We start from the raw sequence: 20,437 nt of genomic DNA on the forward strand, positions 1-20,437 counted from the left end.
GGCAGGCAGCCGTGTGGCGAAGGAGAACGTGTGTTTATGGCCACTGACAGCGGCTGCTCAGCCATATTACTGCAGACACAACCAAGAGACTGCTTGGGAACAACACATACATGATCAGGCATAATGTGCAAAACCATGTGCTTTATTTTCACACCAAAACTCCTTATATGAGGGTGGGTAGGAATTCTTCTTGTAAACAGTCTATGTGACTTAATAGGGGGTCGCCGACATGATCTGAAATTCTGTCATGAAAACTGGAATTTCTATATGCAGAGAAGAACCGTACAGCATCAGAACAAATTTTTATCCTGGTAGTATTGTAATAACAACCGTCTGGATTCCCGTTGATTGCATCATTCTCCAAAAATTATCTTTTTGGGATGAAATTTCTGCTGCTTAATCTCAGGCAAAAAATTAATGGTAAAAATCTGTTCAGTCATTTTTATATCATCAGTGAATCACCAAAACCAATGCTGACTTTAAAACGTGTTACACATGTAAGTCCATGAGGAGTTTACTAGGACAATATATTTCTTATACTCTGGTTATTTCACTGGCTTATTTTTATAGTAAAGAAAATCAGGTAAAGTAGTAACGGTTCACTGACTATAATTGACCAAACCCCCACAATAAAACAAAGCCAGACTCCCAAAGCATTGAAATCATCTCATTTATCTTAAGGGAAAAAAGTCAAAAGCACAAAACGCATTTTGGTCAAATTTGATGTTACAAAACATTTTTATATTTATTTAATATCATGTTCTCCTACTCTGTAGTTATACTGTATATTTTCTGAAAAAATAATATGCAAACAGATTATTGCATAACACATCTCTTCCAAATTAGCCCAGAAATATTCACTAAATAATTTTTAACACAATAAGAAAAGTGTTTTAATATTTTACGTTTAAATTCCAGAGAGTTTTATCACATAAGATATTCTGTGGAAAGCAGCACCTATTTACTTCTTTGTAAGCCATTATGAAGATGAACCTGCCCTCTCCGACTAAATAACAGAGGTGATTAAAACACAAGCTGAATAAAGAAGCTCACTGAGTGGGTTCTTGCAGAGTGCGTATTTCACTTGGCTGTGTGTGTGGAATATTTTGCATAATGGTCTGCAGACCTCCTAGTTTTTTGCTATTACAGAGTATATGTACACATAGTGCTGAGACACAGAGAAGTGGTAATTCACATTATGTCTATGCTTGTTTAGGGCTCACTGTCTATGTGGAGTGAGTGAAAGTAGTAGTAAAAGGAACAATTATTAAACAGAAAATATATCATTATGCAAACAAAGAAAAAAGACTGTATTTTAGTTTAGAGACAGTTCAAGCATATACAGCATATACATAATAAAGCTCAGGCGTTTCTTTTTTTTTTGTATTTTGTATTAGCTAAAGAAGCAGTCATGAAACTTGTATATTGGCTCAAAACTTGACAACCACCTAGTGCATTCTTCTTGCTCACCTTTTAAAAATACACAATCTGAGATGGATACATTGCACTGCTGGAGTTTACAATATATATTTCAAATTTACAAAAATACAGAAAAACAAGATTTCTTGCACTCAGATACTGAGCATTAACCCTTTGAGTACTAATTCCCACCTGCAACACTGCAGAACACATTCATCTGACTTACATGTTTTTATAACATTCTAACAATTATAATTGTCATCTTTATGTACACTATTAGGAAATTAATTCCTACATATATATATATATATAAAAAAAGGTACAGTCTAATAAACTGCTACTAACAGAAATAGTGTGCTGAAATATGGGATGATTTCTGCAACACATACACAGAGAATTGCTGACTGATGATCTCTCAAGGGAATTTTCTATTTCCTCTCTGCAGCAATGGAGCAATTACATAAGCCCGTTTTAAGACCTGACAGCAAACTTTCTCATATGGCCTTACAGAATTGTGCTTTTTCTCTTATTTATGGGCACACTGCTCACTTCCCACTGTAGACATTTTTTTCTTAGCTCTATGCTCCTATTCAGTCTCTGCAATCCATTATTATTATGCACCCTTCCTACTTGAAAAAAGCAGTCTTATTTCATACACAGATAATTCTGATGCAGTTCTGTACTGTGAGTTGATGCTTTGTGTCCAGATGTTCATGGAAACATGAAAAAATTAATTTCTTGCCAAGAGCCTTGTTAATCTATTAACAATGGCACTGACCCTGGAGTGCCCTACAATCATGAACATAAAGAACTTCTCTGAAGGTCAAATTTGCATTAAAAGATGAAGACAATCTGAAATTTACTAGGGGAGGAAATGGGTTTTCAGAAAGCAAGTGGTGAAATTAATAGATGGACTCTATCTAGGAAGGTGTGTTTTTGTAAAATGACTGAACTTTCCCTTTCCTGGCAATTCTGGACTACATTAATCATGTAACTAAATAGACAGTATCATATATACAGTGTCTCTGGACGAGAATAAGCTACTTGTAAGAAAATAACTGTAGTCCTCAAAGAGTTAATGATAAAACTGCTCTACCTTAACAGATGTGGAAAGGTTATTGTGAAACAGCTTACAGATTTGTTCAAAAGGCATACCTTACAATGAAAGAAGTGTAAAACTTGTTGAGACAATTGCTATTACACCGCACAGTGTCACAAACAATGAGTAGTGCATGCTCTGTAAAGACATTAGAGTGGACCCTTATCAAAGCTATCATATAACCTTATACAAAGGATTGTGCCACTTAAAACTAGTGCAGAGTGATTTTTTTTCTTCTGTAGATTTATAATGCTTTAGATTAATATCAATAGGGTTTTTCACAGCCTTGTACAACACTTTTTTTTTGGTTTTTTTTTTTGTTTTTGTTTTTTTTTAACACATGTAACACTAGAAAACAGCAAATGGTATATCCTGACATGTGTCATGCAAAATACAACCAATACAGCACCATAGATGTAACAGAGCTATTACCTAGCACTTCTCTCCCACAAGAAAAAGGACAGAACAGAGACTGTACATTACACAACTTTACAGGCCATATGCTACAGAAGATCTTTAGAGGCAGTATCACTTTTGTAGATCTAAAAAGCTGTAATTTTATAAAATCCTGTTTATCATTTCTACCATAGTCACTTCTGATTAAAATCCATGGCACAGTAATAATATTTTGCTACAAAAATAAATACGTAAAAGTTTAGGACGCTGATATGTTTATAAAAAGTGTCTTAAGTTACTACAGAAGTGAAAACAATGAATGTAAGGGATGGATTTGTGAAAAAAATGTTGTTCTGTGTAACAAAAGGATATTGCCTCTCATATTCAGTTGTCTAGACTTCATTTTCTAATTATCTTTCACAATGGTTTTACAACTTTTAAAAATATCATCACTTCAAAGCTGTCACTATCTCTCTCAGACTCTTACAAAGAAAATGGAAATAAAGATGGAAAAGCTGTACAATTTATTGATGAGCTACACAAATATGTCATAGTTTGGAATAAAAACAATAATAATGATGGTTTAGGGGGAAAAACACATTATGATGGCCCATGAACTACACAGTAGTTTCATTTTTCCAGGGGCCAGTTTTGATATTTCCTGTACTATCTGAGCTATATATCATGGCTTCATGCACATTTCCCTTGAGAATTCCGTTGTGATTTGTCGTATTAAACGGCAATGACTGTGTCCGTGGGTGCATTTCAAAATGAGCTGGATGGTGCACAGTGTCACTTTCTGGCATTTTAGCACAACTATATATTACAGTACTTGCATCGCTACTTTCTGGCTGGTTGACAGTAGGATACGGATCACTTTTTGAGCAGCAGGCCCGTCTGTGACCTGACTGGCTATCATGCGTACTGTGGGGACTGTCTGTATGTGAGCTGTGGATGCTGCCATCAATACTTGAAGGAATGTGATAGGCGTATTCTCTTTCACCTGCAGACCTATGCCGACTGAAATAACGTGGCTTAGTTCTGCTTTTCAGACATCTATGAATGTGCATATTGGGTCTGAAGCTTCCCTCATTGTGGACATGAATGTGAGCTTCGTCATCAAGTAGCTGATCACAGTGCATTTTTGCACAACACGGTGTCACAGGCGAAAGGCAGTTAACATGATTTTGAACTGCTTGTAGGTTAGTAAGTTTGCAGTGGCTAGGTGGTGGATGATTAAATACACCTGATTTGTTGGGACACGGTGATTCCTGAAGACAAGGTGCATGAACTTGAGTGTCACCATTGACATTAACCTTTGGGCGCACATTAACCTGGACAGAGTAGGTGTTTCTTCTAGATGGGCAACAGGACCACCAGCAATGCCACACATCATCTCGTTTTGCACAGTGATGGATCAGGATGAAAAGCCCCAAGGTCACACAGAAGGCTCCGTAAAGACAGCTAAATATCATATCCAAGAAATGACCTTGAGATACTGCAAGTGCTCCAAAGGTCCAAGTGGCAGTAAAGAGGAACAAAGTGAATGCTGCGGCTCGAAGCTGAGCCTTAAATGAATGCTCATTTTCCAATAAGGAAGAAGAAATCATGGAGCAAGTTGACTGGGGAATGGAAACAGAGTCTGTAATATGACCATGGCCCACCTCAGAACTTGGCATTCTCTGCGGATCTTCTGTCTTTTCCTTTAACTCATACTTGCGTTCAGGATGGCGCTTCAGTTGCACATATGTGCAGAGAAAGTAAACACAGGTGACTAGCACAATGAATGCTACTGGCCCATAAAAAGCACCGAGACTAGGCTCCCATGCCATCCAGCAACTGAAAACAACAAAAAAAGCGAGTCAAGAACAAGTTATAGCCCACATGAGATGTGATGGACAACTGACTGATGTGAAATTGGGCTGACTAACTTACATGATTTAACAGTGTCTCAGAAGTTTGTATATGTTCACTGTGGAAAAACCAAATGTGTCTTTAATATCAATTAAGCTGAGGAATTTCCAATTTTTTAATAGAATAAAATGCCTAGTATAATCTAAGGGATATTAAAGGCAAAAATTTCCCAGAAATGTAGGTCAGTTCAGAATCTAGAATTGCAGTGAAGTGTAAGACCATTTATGTCAACTTTTTTCTACTATTAAAAATGTCAGTGCTAATACTTTGATTAAAAAGCAAATGAAGCATAATTCATACAATCTCTGTGAGCAGTAGAAATGTACAGATTTCAGTGGTTTGTAACAATAAACACTGATAGAAACTCTTAAGCCTGTTATAAGTAATAAGAGAGACTGAAAAAATGCTTCCAGTCACTGCTTTCTGCAGTGAGTGGACCCAGAAGATATATGCCATTTCTGAATTCTGCACTGTTTCTGAAATTCCTGAGAGTTAATTCACATCAATTTGAATGTCTGCAGAAAAATTATGGAAACTGATGGTCTCCTTGGGATGCATTGGTAGCATAGTATTCTTGTAGCATGGATCATTATTTGCTAGGCTTTAAATAATATAACTGTAACTGTTTTAGACCAGCTTAAAGTAGTTTACAGGCCACTATGAGCTGAATAAGCCTCAGTCAGCTGCATAATTTAGTAGCAGTCTAACAGGACTGTCCTGAAGATGAATGATCTAATCAAATAAACATGGGAGGAGAAAACACTTCTGGCTAATGGAATCCCAGATGGAAACTGGGAGAACTTGGGTCAAGGAGAGAAGGAATATTTGCCTTGTTTTCACTCTTCTCTATTATCTGCTTTTAGCTACGGCTGTAGGCAGGGAACTGAGCTGGCAGTATAATAAGCTAGTACAGCTGTTATGAGGTCCTTATACTCTAAATATTGCATGGATTTCTGGAAAGAGGAATTAGTTATTTATCTGTCAGACTAGGACAAGAATTAATGGGCTTAAACTGCAGCAAGAAAGATTTAAATCAGATTTTTCAAATAATTCCCTAGCTATTAGGACAATTAGGATAGTAAGCTGTTGGAATAAAGTTTGGTCTATCCATTTTCAGAGCATTTAAAGCACCTCAGACAAAATAACTGTCAGGAATGGTCTGAATATAGCTAATTTCCTACTGGATCATGAAGACAGACCAGGTGAACTGTCATGATCCATTCTATTCTAAAAGTGACACTGTGACACCTCATACTCATTTAGGCATGTGCAATTTGTTACGGTCCATCCAATACAGTGAGGAACTTTCTGATATCACATTGTCAGGCCAGGAATCATCTACAATTTACTATAAAAAAAGGCAGAATGAATTTTTCTCCCAGGCTGAGAACATCTCAGCTAAAAAGAGGCAGTCACACTGGGTATTTATCACAAGCAACTGCAGAATTACTACTTTAAATTGTTAAAATCTGAACCTTAAACAAAAACATATACATATTTATTAATCAGCTTAGAGACACTTTAAGGAGTATGTATTTTGCTGTCAGACATGCACATGAAAAGATTCTCTGAAAGATATGTTTGAAAAAGTAGGTAAGTTACCACCTATATTTAACTGGATAAGCAAAGAGCATAAAGTTACATGAATACTCAAAGTACAATTGAATAATGCATATCTGATGCAAAGTGGAGAATGGAATGCTCCCCAGTGGAACAGTCTCTTGGGATGCTCTTATTTCAACTGGAATCTCATTGTGGATAACTTAAAAATCAGTTCCATAAAAAAAGTTAAAGTTTGTGCATCTATATTTACTGTACTAATACTATTAAAAATGAGTAAGGCATATAACTCACTATGCTGTTGTTAAATTAGAAGCTGTCTTTTTACTCAGTCTGATAACCATCCCTCACCTCTGCCTTGTTTTCTGTACAGACTGTGGTACATGGTATTGATTTGCTATGATTAACATAATTAAAGAAATATAACATCTGTAACTGTGCCAAAACGAAAAATGCCTCATTTACGAACATTTATGAACATAAAGAATTGAGTCTTTTAATATACTGTTGATTATAAGTGATTGTCTAATTGGATAAGTTTGAATAAATTGAGTTGGGCCTTAGGCAGAGCAGTTAGCCATGGTATGTACTGATTTATTATCAGAATTTAAATTTCAATTACCTTTACTGAATCAAATGCTCACTTACAAAGCATTCTCCTTTGTTTCCACTTTCCATACCCAGAGCATAACTAGTTTCAAATGTATTACAATAGATGTTCAAAGCAGTAACTAAGAGTGATGTGCTTCAGAGTAGGAGTGCTGGCAGGGTACTAATATCTTTACACAGAATGTATTTAACTTCACAGTCTGATATACTTTCTGCTATGCTTTTATGGAAAGACTTATTGTACTTTATCGGTATCTCATGTTTCATGCCAAGAATTAATGACAATGTGATGTCTGGACAATCTGTAGAGGTATACTGAGTACTAACACAGTAGTACACCACAGGGCTATGTTAGGATTGCAAGACACTCTGACTGGAAGATTTCCAGATGGTGAAAATGCAAAATAACTTTTTTAAGGGAGGGAAGGGGATGGAGGAAGTGGGGAAGGGATTCTTACTTGTCCTTTTTTTCATATAATTATTTATTAATTACTTAAAGTCACCTGAAGGGTGTCAATTCAAGGTAGATAATTCAAAGTATACAATTAATTAATTAGCTGCATCAAATATGATATCCATTAGATATTTTTAATATCCTTTCACTTGTTCAGATGTAAACAAAGAGAAATTCTGTAAATGAAAAGTGATTCTGTTGAAAGTAACGGAGTCAAATTGGTACAAGTGAAGCACCAAACCCCAGATTAAGACATTGCTCTTTCATAGCTGTTATTCAGTAAAATTTCGTAACAAATGTCATATCAAATGGCATGTCTGTACCCTTCATAAAGTCAGTTACATTTATCAGCAGAGGAAAAGACAACATTTTCCTTAAAAGTTTTATGATGATAGCTTATACTTACTATGGTGCATTGCCTTCAATCCCATAATTATTGATATTGGTTGCTGCTGTAATCCCACATATAATAAAAGGAACTCCACCACTGATCAGGTAAAATCTGTTGAGAGATAATAACTGCTATTTTAATTTGCCTGACCTTTAGTCAGATAATGCTTTTAAAATATTGGTACCTTCCTGAAGTATTTTGTGTATACAATATTGCTCAAACATTAAACATGTCCCTAAAAACGGAAAAGCAAAGAATGAAGTATTGTCATGATAAACACTGTACTTTATGAAGCAAACAGCAAAAAACTTAGTATTTAATATTTATATGGACCTGCCTTTACAATCTCGTATGTCTTTAGTAAATGTAGTTACTATTGCAGTCATATGAAGAACAAAAACTTGTCTAATGAAAGAACCTAGATCCCAAATAAAGTTCCTCCACTCATCTAGATATTTATATTTAATAGTTATTAAATATGTAAGCATTATAAATTTAAAATATTCATACAAAGCAGATGTATCCACTTTAACCTGAAAATGTTCCCAGGGAAATTCAGTGAAATCACAGAAACATTTTCCTAAGTCCTGGATGTCAAAAGAAAGTTCAGTTAGGCAAAGGGAAAAGGGATAGACCATGTGGCAAAATGTGGTGGTTTTTAGTTCGGTTTTTTTTCTGCTCAAAGGATCAGTCTGGAGAAATCAGGAGGATTAAATATCCCTTTGCATATACCATGCTTTTCTTCACTCATTCAATATCCAGTCTTGCAAATGCATTAAAATCTGAGGGCCTCCAAGACTTCAGCAAGGTCACAGAAATAGTAAGACTGTTACCCCAAGTGTTAATCTTTCTGTAAAAAACTTGTATTCTAAGACTGAAAGCACATAGTTTCACAACCCTTTAACCGATTAAAAGCCAATGAACTACTCGGAAGCAGCAGTCATTCCAATGTATGATCATTAAGCTATATTCAAGTCTCAGGGGATGTCTCACTGAAGCTGGTATACTGCATAACTATGTCCAAATTCAGCAAAGCAAACCATCATCACACTTTCCATTTACATAAGCAAACCACAAAATTATGCATGGAGCACAGCACTTCCACTGCTTCAGTCTCTGAGGTGCCCTGGTGCATGTGAGGCTACAGCTGGAGTGAATGCTGCTCAGTGACAAAAGGGAAGATGCTCCACCACACCTGGAAGCTCAGCTGGTTCTCTGAATATCCTGACTAATTTCCTGTTTTAACCAATGCTCTTCTGTCAGTAGACAAAATTAGTTTCTTTCCAAGCCACACCTCTGGTGTGGAAAGTGGTATGCAGAGATACAGACACTTCTCAATCACTGCTATTATGTTGTCCATCAGGACTAAGGGGAACCTGATAATGCGTGTGTGTGTGGGGGTGGGACATTCTGACCGGAATCTGGCAACTAGTTTTCTGTAATGTGTTACAAACATTGAGAAATTTCACAGTCATTGCAAGGCAGGATTTTTACAGAAACTGAGTAAGATTAAATAAATCAGCATTTAAATCAAACCCAGATTTAGTGTTAGAATTTCTTAACCTCACTTCCCCACCTACTCCTGAAGCAGAATTAGAGGCCAGGCCTCAGAAAATTTCATGTCAACATTTATAGTCAATCTTTGTCCTAATGGTCTAAGCTGTAACAGAGAAGAGAAAATCATCCTCCATATTCATCAAAAAGCCCTTCCAGTTTTATAACTTCAAAGTCATTAAGTATATTTTTTTTTCTTCAAACTTGGCTTATTCTGTAGAGCTCAACAAATTCCAGTGAACAAGCTGCGTCCTTACAAAATCAGCTCATTCACTGCAGTTTAATGATTGTACATATCTTTTGACTTGAGCATGTTGAATAAGCTAGCTTAATAGCTTATTATTGTTTTTAACAAAGACATGTTCAGTGACATTTTTGAAATTCAGGAAATTACTAGGGTAAGCAGTGAGGCATACGAAAGTTAATCCCAATTCATCTAAGAGATAGTAAGGAGCAGAAAAATAGGAATACAGAAGCACGCATAGGAAACTGCACTTCAAAATCATCTGAAGTAGTTACATAGAATGTACCTACAATGCAACCTATAATTTCATTTTTTGCAGAGCTGCCACCTTTTACAGATTTGATACATGCATTTAAATCGCATCCTTATCTAAAGCCTCAGACAAGCCAGTATTTGGGTGATAGATAATCTACTTCATATCTCATACTTTCAGAAGTCTGAAAATAGTTCAGCAGGCTGTAGTGTTCAGCAGAACACTACAACAGTGGCATCAGATGTTCTGGAAGCACTTAGCGACACAGTGCTTCAGTAATGTGGCAAATTCAACCAAATTCCTGTCCTGTCTCATAGCTAAGAGAAAGAAAAACATTCTAGAAATTACATACAGTGAAGTCAAGGGTTTCAGCGTACCTGAGATGCACTGTACTTATATCCAGCACAGCACAACGCCTGCTCTGTCTCAGCAAGAGAGGAATGGGATTAAACCAGAACAAACAGAAAATATAATCAAAGAAATGGAAGTTAAATTGTAAGAGCAGGAGTGCATGCTCTTGCCAATTTGTGTGAGCTCATGGATACCTTCAACAGTATATAAAAAAGAAAAAAAACACAACAGTGGAATGTCACCAAAGAGAAGAAACATTGTTCAAGAAGATCCATATACATGTTAGTCGTGAAGTAGAAAATTTTGAATTAAGAAATTTAGACCAGTCTTTCCAAACATTAGTTTCTATGCAATTGTTAGTTTTTATCAATTTCTCCTTTTTCACCCCAATGAGATGTTTAGGACAAATAATTTTGAAGAAAAAGCTGGAGCAGAATTGATAAGGCATAAATAAGAAGTGAAGAAAATGCAAATAAATAGTTATGCTTCATACTTCTACAAAACCTTTTAACTAAGAGAATCAAAGTGCTTTATAACAATTAATTTAGCCTCACAGCCCTCTGTATGGTTAATAAACATCATTATCCCTGCTACACAGATGAGAAAACAAGCAGGTAGAGATTAAGTTTTCAAGGTCATGCAGAAAATCTGTTTCGGAACGAAACTGAATTCTTGTCCTATGTTTAAATACAAGGCATTTCTCTCTTTACTGTAAATGAAGGGACTGGACAAATTATGGCATCCAGGATTTCATCTCCAAGCCCAAGAAACATGATTGCATCTCTGTGAGTTCAAGCAGGAGCAAGAAGAATATAATCTTATCTGAAGGATCACCTCATAAGGGTGGTTTTCCCCCAGTATTCACTAATCCTTTCCAATGACTGCCTGTTACTCCCTATAAAGCCTGACTTGTGGAGTAGGAGCCTGTGGGCACTATTCCCTGTGCAGCTCTAATACTAGCATCCACTGGTACTTCATATAGTACTGCCTGGGCAAGTAGAGAGAGCAAATTTTCCAGACCTTTCGCTGTCTTTCAGCCATACAAAAGCAAAAGAAAGGGGCAATGCCCTTGTCCAGTAATGCTCATTCACAGAACAATACAATAAACCAATACTGGCAGGATGAACCTTGTACACTAAGTTCATGTTTTTCAACCATCTCCTCTCTCTTCCTCCCCCCCCACCCCCAGGATATTTTCTTATTTTGAAAATAATGATAAAACTTTTCCCTACACTGTTTGTCTAACTTACATTTACTACTTCCTCTCATAACTGTCTTCTGATTTTAAAGCTTTAAAGGTCTATATCCTTCCATTGAGTAACCAGCTCTTGTCATCCAATAACCTTTTCTACTTCTGAATTAATTTTCTTACTTTTCTCATTACGGCAGTGCGCTTACTCCTCTTCAGCAAAGAACACAAAGTAACCGAGGATCCAGACCCAATTTCATCTATTTGTATTACTCTTCTACCATTCAAGAACACCAACAGTGATACTCAGACTACCAGCAATGAAACTCTAGCAGCAGTAAGAAGCCTGCTCTGACAGACATGAATGTTATTAATGGAGCCAGCTAACACAGAAGGCTTGGCTGTACCCAAGACAGCCATGCAAGCAAATCTTTAAAAACTGAGAAACCACAGGAAGAAAATTAATTATTTTTTTTTCAGCTGAAATTTGATCTTGACAAGCAGTTAATTTATATAATGTTCTAAAATTGTTTTAAAGGAAAACCGTAAACTATCTGTGGGATGATCTGGGGCTTAGAAATGGTTGCCAGGCTCTTGATTCAATAGCCCTTGGGAAGTTTTTAAAATCTGCACATTGTTGTTGCTGGCCACCCAGGGATGCCCTGATGATTGCTAGCAGGCTTTCACATCAGCATATATTTATTTACTAAAGCTCATTCTATCCCATCTCCACTAATATTGTTATCTGAGCTAATTAGATTAAAGCTAGCCTGGTAGGCCTCAGCATGCTGCACTTGCACCTCAGCTGCAGTGCAGACAACACCTACAGCCTGAAAACCAGGCTATGAAGACATGCTCAAATGATGTGCAGTAATTTGCAGGGGGAGGGAGGAATCATACTCATTGAAAGTGAGAGGGAACTTCCTGCTGCAGCTGCTTGAGTCTAGTAAGCACAAGAGTTTTTACTACATGCACTGACATGAACGCAAAAAACCCCCAACAGAGCAGCAGACACAGCTTGAGGTGATGTCCCTCTGTTGACATCATGGCTTACTGTTTTCCAGCTTCCTTGCCACAAGAACTCCTCTTGTAAGGCAAACCCTACCACAGAATACTAGGAGCTATATAGCCAACCTGATAGAAACAAGATAATGTCAGTAAGAATGACTGCAATAGCCTGCAGGCAGCATCCATTTTGCTAACTTAACATGCAGTATATTCTTCTAAGTTAATTTCCATAAATATTACTCAGTAAGTCAGCAAGTAAAAGGAGAGTTCTACCCAGTGATGAATTTCTTGCGTGAGTGTCTGGCTATTCTCTAGCACAAAATTGTTTCCAGATTAAGAACCTTGACTCTGTAATTCTTCTGAAAAGGACCAGACCTTGGCTTTGTGGGTGTAATGCAAGACTGATTTTAAGATTTTTCTGCAGGGGTTGGCAGAACGGCAATGTATCAGGAAGTGATTTAATAGCTTCAAATAGTCAACTGCAGACATTACTTGATTAAAATGTATGTATACTTAAAAGCATTCCTCTCTGCATGCACAAGTCTGGAAAGGTACATGTTAGATATCTAAAGATACCACTGAAACATTAATTTATTTCCTTTTCCTCAGTACAAAAAAAGATTCATTTATTTAGCTCTACATACTGTTAGGGCAACCTTCATATAGGAGGAGATTTCAATCTATTAGCTGCTTGCAAAATAAAAATTAAAATTAAAGAGGAGTCACAGCAAGATGACTTTCCCTTTATTTTTCCTTGAGCTGCGATTTGATTTTAGCATCTTCATGAAAATAATCCATATAGAAAATGGTCATTAACTTCTGAGCTAACCAGATGCCACAGTTCATGTACCCGGCAGGCAGGCAAGTAAGTAGCTGCTCTATAGAAAGCTGAATATATGAGCCTGATTTTCAAATTATTCTTCCTGAATCTTTCATGCATCACATCGTTTCATGGTACTTCTTCCTGGGAATTTTGACAAAATAAAAAAAAAAAAAGACTTTGCAGAAATGATGGTGGTTTTGAAAATATTCTTTTCATTTGAAAAAAAGAGTTGTAATTTCAAATCCTATGCCCAGATCATCTTGACTTATGAACATATTTACAAATACCATGTCAATTTTTCTTCGTGGACTTGCTGAAAAGAAATAAGCATTTCTTAAGTGCTTATTCCCTGTTTGTAAAGTAGAATATAAACACAGAGAATACACTAAAAGAAAAGGGGGGGGGGAATAATCTACTAATAATGCTAAAATAAACTTTAATATTGCAAGTCAAACTCTAAAAGGTAAATAATAGCAGAATTAAGAGTTGTGTGAAACACCTTTATGTGACAATACTGTTATTCTTTCTGTCTGTTCACAGTCCTTTTTTTTGTTCTGTAAGACTTTTCATTCTTTCAGTATGGAAGGGATTTCATTCGTTTGGCATAGAAGGAACACAGATCACTCGGCAGGTAGTTACTAATTTTTATATATATTCCTTCTTTCTAGATCTTAATGCAAATTAAGAGCTTCAGAAACATTATTTAATTAATCATCATGATGTCCTTGTGAGAATATGTATAATTTCCAAGTAAAGGTAGAGACTAAAACACAGACAGATGAATGACAAAACCATTAACAAAAGCCTCTGCAAATTTGTTTGCTCAGCTTAAGATGTCCAGGACTCCATTTGACAGAACTGGACTCTAATTTTTTATTAAAATTGGCCACGAGATAGAAGTCCTAAATACTTTGCTGCATCTGCCTTTAAAGACTCATATGGGATCCTGGGCAGTAAAACGGAAGAATGTTACTGTCAGAAGATAGGAAACATCACCTATCAAATGGCCTCAAAACCACTTGCTTTTCTCATGCAAGCCCACTGCACTAGATACTCATAATGATCTTCTGTCGCTCTCAGGTGATCTCTCATGCACTGCCAACAAGAAAGTATGAGAGTTTAGGCTGTGCTAATGGATGAAGCCAAGAGGAGATGCTGAAGCTATTTCTATTCAACTTATTTGGTTAACATCCTTCATGGCTAGTGTTGGCATTATGCCTAATTTTGTGTTTTGCAGGAATTTACATGCTGGCAGTACAGCTGCAGTTTGCTTTTTTGCTTTACCATGACCCTGTAAGACAGTCTGAGCCAGCAGAGAGGACATGGAAATATAGAATTCAAGAACTCAAAAAATATTTAGTGAAAGTTCAGAAGAGAGAGAAGGGGTTTCATTTATATAGAGATAACTGCATTATCTCTTGGTGAGCTAGACCAACTGGAATAGCCATTGTATCTAAGGAGCAAGAAAGCAAGAGACATGTCCTTTTTTTTTTTTTTTTTCTGTTTTATTGGACACTGTGTTTGGGGCCACTTGAAATCAGAGAAATATGATTTTTGCAGTGCATTCCATGCTGCAGTTTAGCTCTATTGACTTCTAGTCTTGCTCAGACTTAATGAATAAATAACTTCAGTCATTCAGTCAGGTTAAGGAGGTAGTCATGCTGAATGTACTGCTGAAGGAAATAAGTAAAACATTAAGCAGCATGTTGATGAAAGAGAAAATATTTTTTTTTTATTTCTGAAATATTCTATCTATATTTTTTAAAGTTTAAAACAAGCATGGAGCTCAGGGAGAGATACTATTTATGTTAATACTTGGAGAGAAATAATAGGAGGAGAAATAAAACTCATGCTTTGAGTATTTTTTATTTGCACAATCATTTTATCCCTCGGGAACAAAAGAGGCCCTTCAATTCCGTTTCCACACCTAATTTCTGGTAGTAAAATGGCTGAAACTCTTGTGCAGAGCAATTCATTGCTACTTCATTTTTCCAGGCATTTGACTACTCTAGCATAGAGCTGTGAGCTGAAATTATTCTGCAGTTCCAGCCTACTGAATCAAACACAACTGCATCACCGAGCACTGCAGTACACCTTTAGAAAGCCAATTACCATCAGGACATACTTTCAAAGGGGAAAAAAGAACCATTAACCTATCAACCCTCATCAAGACAAGCAACAGCCTATATATGACAATGCCATTTTATATAAGATGGAAGTGGAATGAAAAGTAAAGCATGCAAAGATAGTGATAATGTGTTGCACCCTTATATTGTCACATATTTAATACTCAGTTCACATTATATTAGTATCATTGTTTATGACTGTCAGTATCGCCTTGAATTTTAAATAGAAAATATGGATTTCTTTGGTTTTACTTGATGTATTATTTCATTAAGCCTGCCAAAGGAACCAAATGAAATGAGTAGCAGGAGGAGATTTATTTTAATTTGGATCAACTGTGAAACTCACTGACAGAGGGGTCTGTCTGGTCTATGTTCTATGACTAAAGTTTGAAACCCTGTTTTTGAAAAGGAGTTTATGTCAGTCCCTTATGGCAGTCATCAACACCAGCTCCCTGAATCTCCCTGTATTTCATGTATCGTTGAGTTTGACAATTACTTGCTTCGTGCAAGATCTTTTTTTTTCAAGAACTGCAGTAATTTATAAAATTTGAAATACACCAGTCAAGTTCTTGTTTTATAACTTTTACATCACCTGAAAATACACTCTTCAGTTTTCAATTTTCAGAGGAGGACAACCTTTGGAGAATTTATTCAGAAGTTACTTATTAACTACTTGGTACATTTTTGGACTAAAAATGAAATCTATTTGTAGTATTAAAAGAGATATTCTAAGACTTTTTTATTATGAACTGTATTGCCATTAGAATTGAATAGTTTTGATTGCATGAGTTTCACAGGTAATACGTGAAACTGTTAATTTTCTAGAGAATAATACTCTTGGTTTCATTTTCTGATAACTTTCACCGTACATGCACAGAATGATTCAGAAGGTATTAGTGACCATGCAATTGATGTAATGAAGATACAGACTTTACTTGTAGACCCAGGTAGCTTCTTAGATTGGTTCAGCTGAGGATTCAAGACAGATGTATGCAAAAAGACAATGAAAAGGGAATACAGGAACTCCTGGGAAATATCTTGAGGGAGGACACATTAATTCTGCTCTCCCAAATTAATGTATTCTTTTCCCTTTTCTCTTATATAAATCAGTGATTGTATATGAAGGGCAAGACCTTTGCCTACAGTGCCAAAGGGAGCTGAAAATGTTTAGGAGAAAGAGAAAAATACAAGAAATACTTCAGAGATGTGAATTTCCACAAAACCAACACTGTTAATTTGCACAGTCGTATGCAAGCCTTGTACCTTTTGATGCAATATTAAGTCCCTGTTTCTGAGGGCAGGTGATAAAGAATCTGAGCTTTCTCAACGTTTACATGGGCACAGAAACAATGGAAACTGATTTCCTACAGATGTTTTCTTTGTCTTTGGTGTCTAAAAAGATACAAGGTCCTCTAGAGATCTTTCCCCATCTGTCTATCACTTCAGCTTTCCCTTATGTTGAGATATTTATCTTTGTTATTCACTTGCCCATCTAGTCATGTGCAAATTACAGGAGCTTAATGATCTCTATCCACGCAGGTTGACTAGTCAAGTTATTAGACAAGGAAAGCCTCAATGACAGTCACACACCTAAATAAACTGTTTCTTTAAGGAGATCATAATGTAAATAAGAATAAATTTCCATTTTTTCATTACAGATAATTACAAGCAAATTGTGAAAGATTTGAGCTTTAATTGTTTAAAAACTAGCAGAGGAACAGGAATCTTAAATTCACTGTTTAAAAAAATATCCTGCTTTTTTTTTATAATACTACCACAATTTAATTTAGTTTAGTTTACTGATTACTGAATGATGAATGTTGGTGTTACTACTTGCAGACAGAAAATAATAGCAAGAAAGCATGGCTCCAACAAGTTAAAAAGCAATTTTATCTCTCTGCTGGTCCTGAAACATTTTAAGCATCTTACAAAGTGTGTTTGATACAGGCCATTAAAATAATGGTTTTAGGAAATTTCACATTGCCCCATGAAATCTGCCATTTCTGCCAAAAACCCCTGCCTTTCTTCAGTGAAAATTAAAATCACAGCTTCAAACAGAATTGTATATAAAACTGCTGAATGCATCAGCTGGTTTCTGTCACATAACAGTGATTAGGTGGTCACTATTATGCAGAGTACTCTCAGAAATACTTAAAATTATACATGTTCTGGCCAACGTGTAATATACATATTTTAAATATTTAATGGATCAGTATTTAATATATTCACATATCCTTAATAAAGTGTTTTCTTATGAAGTGTACAGAACAACGGTAAATTTCATCTCTTTAACCAGGTTTTTTCAGCATATCCCATGCATGTTCTTAAATGATACCCAGCTGCCATACTCAAGACATGTTATACTCTCTGTGGATAGATAATACATGGAGGTAGCTTTATTGGCTGTTAATTAGCAAAACTTCAAAGTATTAAAGCATTCTTACTGTTTCTGAGGATTTTACCAATAAGGTAATAAACACCTCATCTTCAAAATATTATTAAGGATTAATACATCCCCAAAATTAAACAGATTTAGTACTTCAGGCTTCTGCATCTCCGGTTTTAAAATTATGTGCTAATCACAATTTACTTCTACCTTCCATCTATTTAGGTAATTGAATTTAGTTTTTATATTTATATTTTATATATTTTATATTTTATTTCTTTTTTATAGATCTAAAATCTAATCACACAGCTAGAGCAAGATGTATCCTCAGGCAAAGTGAGAGGACAAACAATCTTGTTTAAGACATGAAGAAACCACACACTAAATAAAAATAATATCATTTTGATTATTAAATCTTCTTGGTCCACGAGAAGTATTCAGTCACAAACCCAGAGGGCCATTTAAAATCGACAAGCAGTTACGTAGAAGATCCATGGAAACCACAAAACCCTTCTATTAAATCTTTCCAGCTACAAAGTTTTTGTCATTGACAAATCAAACCCACATTTTTAAAGAAAAGATGAAACAGTTTCCTGAAAGGAACTGTTTCTGATGTAAAAACCATACAAGCAGGTTTTGAATTTCTCTACAGTCCATATTCATTGCACAGTAAAGGAAGGGACTCTGTGCTTTATTTTGGTTCCCATTTTGAAATATTCTAATTTTTTAATAGTTCCAGTATTTTTAGGGTTTGCCACAGGTCATGAATTAAGAAGGGGCATCCCTGAAAATGAAAAAAAAAACCCAAACCCCTCAAACTTCAAAGACATGTTTTTCATTCACAAAGGATACTACTTTCAATTGTAAAATAAAACATAAGGAAAACTTTCAGGTGAAGTCAGTGCAAGGCACAGATGGTAACATCCTAAGATGCACCCTAAATGACTTGACATAATGATCCTGCAGGCACTACATTTCTGCTTTATTTCCCAAGACTGCACGACTTGAATTTTTCAATCTAAAAAAAAAAAAAAAAATTATAATGTATAAGATGTCTGCATAAGTTAAATGTGGGGCTTTTCATTTTTTGGGTTTTTTTTTTGTATTTCTGTCCTCATTGTCTTCATTCACAAACACTTGCTAAGAAAAAATACCTCCGGTCTTACAAGAAGCAGCTGGACAGAATAGAGTGCCTGACTCAAAAATTCAATTGCACTCCACAAAGATCAGAGTTACAGAAAATTTAGGCACCAGAAATTTAAAATGTGAAGCTGCAAAATATACCTCAGGTAAAACCCCCAAACTATTAAGATGAAACGTCAATTTTTTTTCCAACCAGGTATTTTCCTGAATATCTATTACCTAATCACTTGTAAATATTGACTTTGATTTCCTTTTCAGAATAAGAAGACATATGAAAATGTTGTCATCTCCCGTTAATAATAATACAATTTTACAGCTGGCCACATTTGGAACATGGATCTATAGCATACGTAACCACTACTTACACCTCAATGGATTCATACAGAAAAAAACAGAAATACAAAACCTATTAATTTGATTAATTGTGAATAACTGCTCTCCTGGGTAATTTGATGGTATTCCAATGTTTTTTTAAAGCACATTTTATTACTTCCTGTCATTTTTCACTTAGGAATCCTTAGTAATGACAGCTTCATTTTCATGTATTTCATGTATTAGCTGGATCAAGTAATTTTAAACCCATGTAGCAATGATCAATGTATTTGGATGTTTTTCTAAAACAATAATTAACAGCCTAGGCTACAGCCCTTACATTTCATGTTTTTGGTCCATTCAGGATGAAATCTAAAAGGAAACAGAACTAGGATGGGAGGAAGAAATAAGATCCCTCGAGATTTTAAAACCTGGATGAGGCCCTGAGCTAACTTTTAAGTTGGATCTTTGAGTGGAGAGTTACACTAGATGACTTACAGTTGTTTCCTCCAAACTTACTATTTTTATGATTCTATGATTAACTTATTATTCACTGTTACCTTTTCAATCATAAGAGGGTCCATCCACACTAGCTGTCAATGATGAGAGAAGGGCTCTTTAAACCTACTGCTCTTCTAGTTTATAACAAACATATGCACTACTCAGAGTAGACTTGATTCATAGGTAAGTAAGCATAGCTTGAAAATTCCTGTAGTTAGAAGAATATCTGTCTGCAGCCAGACTTCTTTAGAAGAGTACAGTGCATTATTAAAATGTAACTGAGCCAGGACATGATTGAGGTCAGAAAGACACCCACTTCTCATCACATCAACAATGCCTACAGCTCTGAATGCAGCCAAGAACAGTTGCAACAAAAGAAAAAATTATGCTATGTATAAAATCTATTACTGTATCAGGTACGTTGCACATCCATCACTTACACAAGCAATCCTACTGGCTTTCGTCAAGCTTCATGTGAGTGAGATGAAGACTTGCACAATTTTGTACTAAATAAGTGCGTACTTCTTTTGCAGAAATTAATCTGTACTCTAAAGAATCTTAGTGAAGTTTCATCCTTACAGCTTGCAAAAATGGAAAAGCTTACTTTTGGTTTCACAGAGAAAATCTTGTATTAGGATTCATGCAATGTTATCCACTTCTACAACCTCCAATTTATCAGATATCCAGGTAGCAAAGAACTTAAAA

The 20,437-nt window shown here is 35.7% G+C and overlaps 1 protein-coding gene across 1 annotated transcript in view; it reads right to left on the minus strand.

Annotated features, from left to right (window-relative positions):
- Positions 1–719: 719 nt before the first annotated feature.
- The window catches only part of LOC136010575 (adhesion G protein-coupled receptor A3-like), a 286,770-nt gene continuing 267,052 nt past the window's right edge, over positions 720–20,437 (minus strand). Inside the window, exons 18-19 of the mRNA XM_065671986.1 lie at positions 7,858–7,953; positions 720–4,753 (exon numbers count right to left, since the gene is read on the minus strand). Coding sequence (XP_065528058.1) covers positions 3,532–4,753; positions 7,858–7,953 — 1,318 coding nt within the window. The 3' untranslated portion in view covers positions 720–3,531. The remainder of the gene's footprint in view (positions 4,754–7,857; positions 7,954–20,437) is intronic.

The sequence above is a fragment of the Lathamus discolor genome, chromosome 3 (genome assembly GCF_037157495.1).
Source record: "Lathamus discolor isolate bLatDis1 chromosome 3, bLatDis1.hap1, whole genome shotgun sequence".
Classification (NCBI taxonomy): Eukaryota; Metazoa; Chordata; class Aves; order Psittaciformes; family Psittacidae; genus Lathamus; species Lathamus discolor.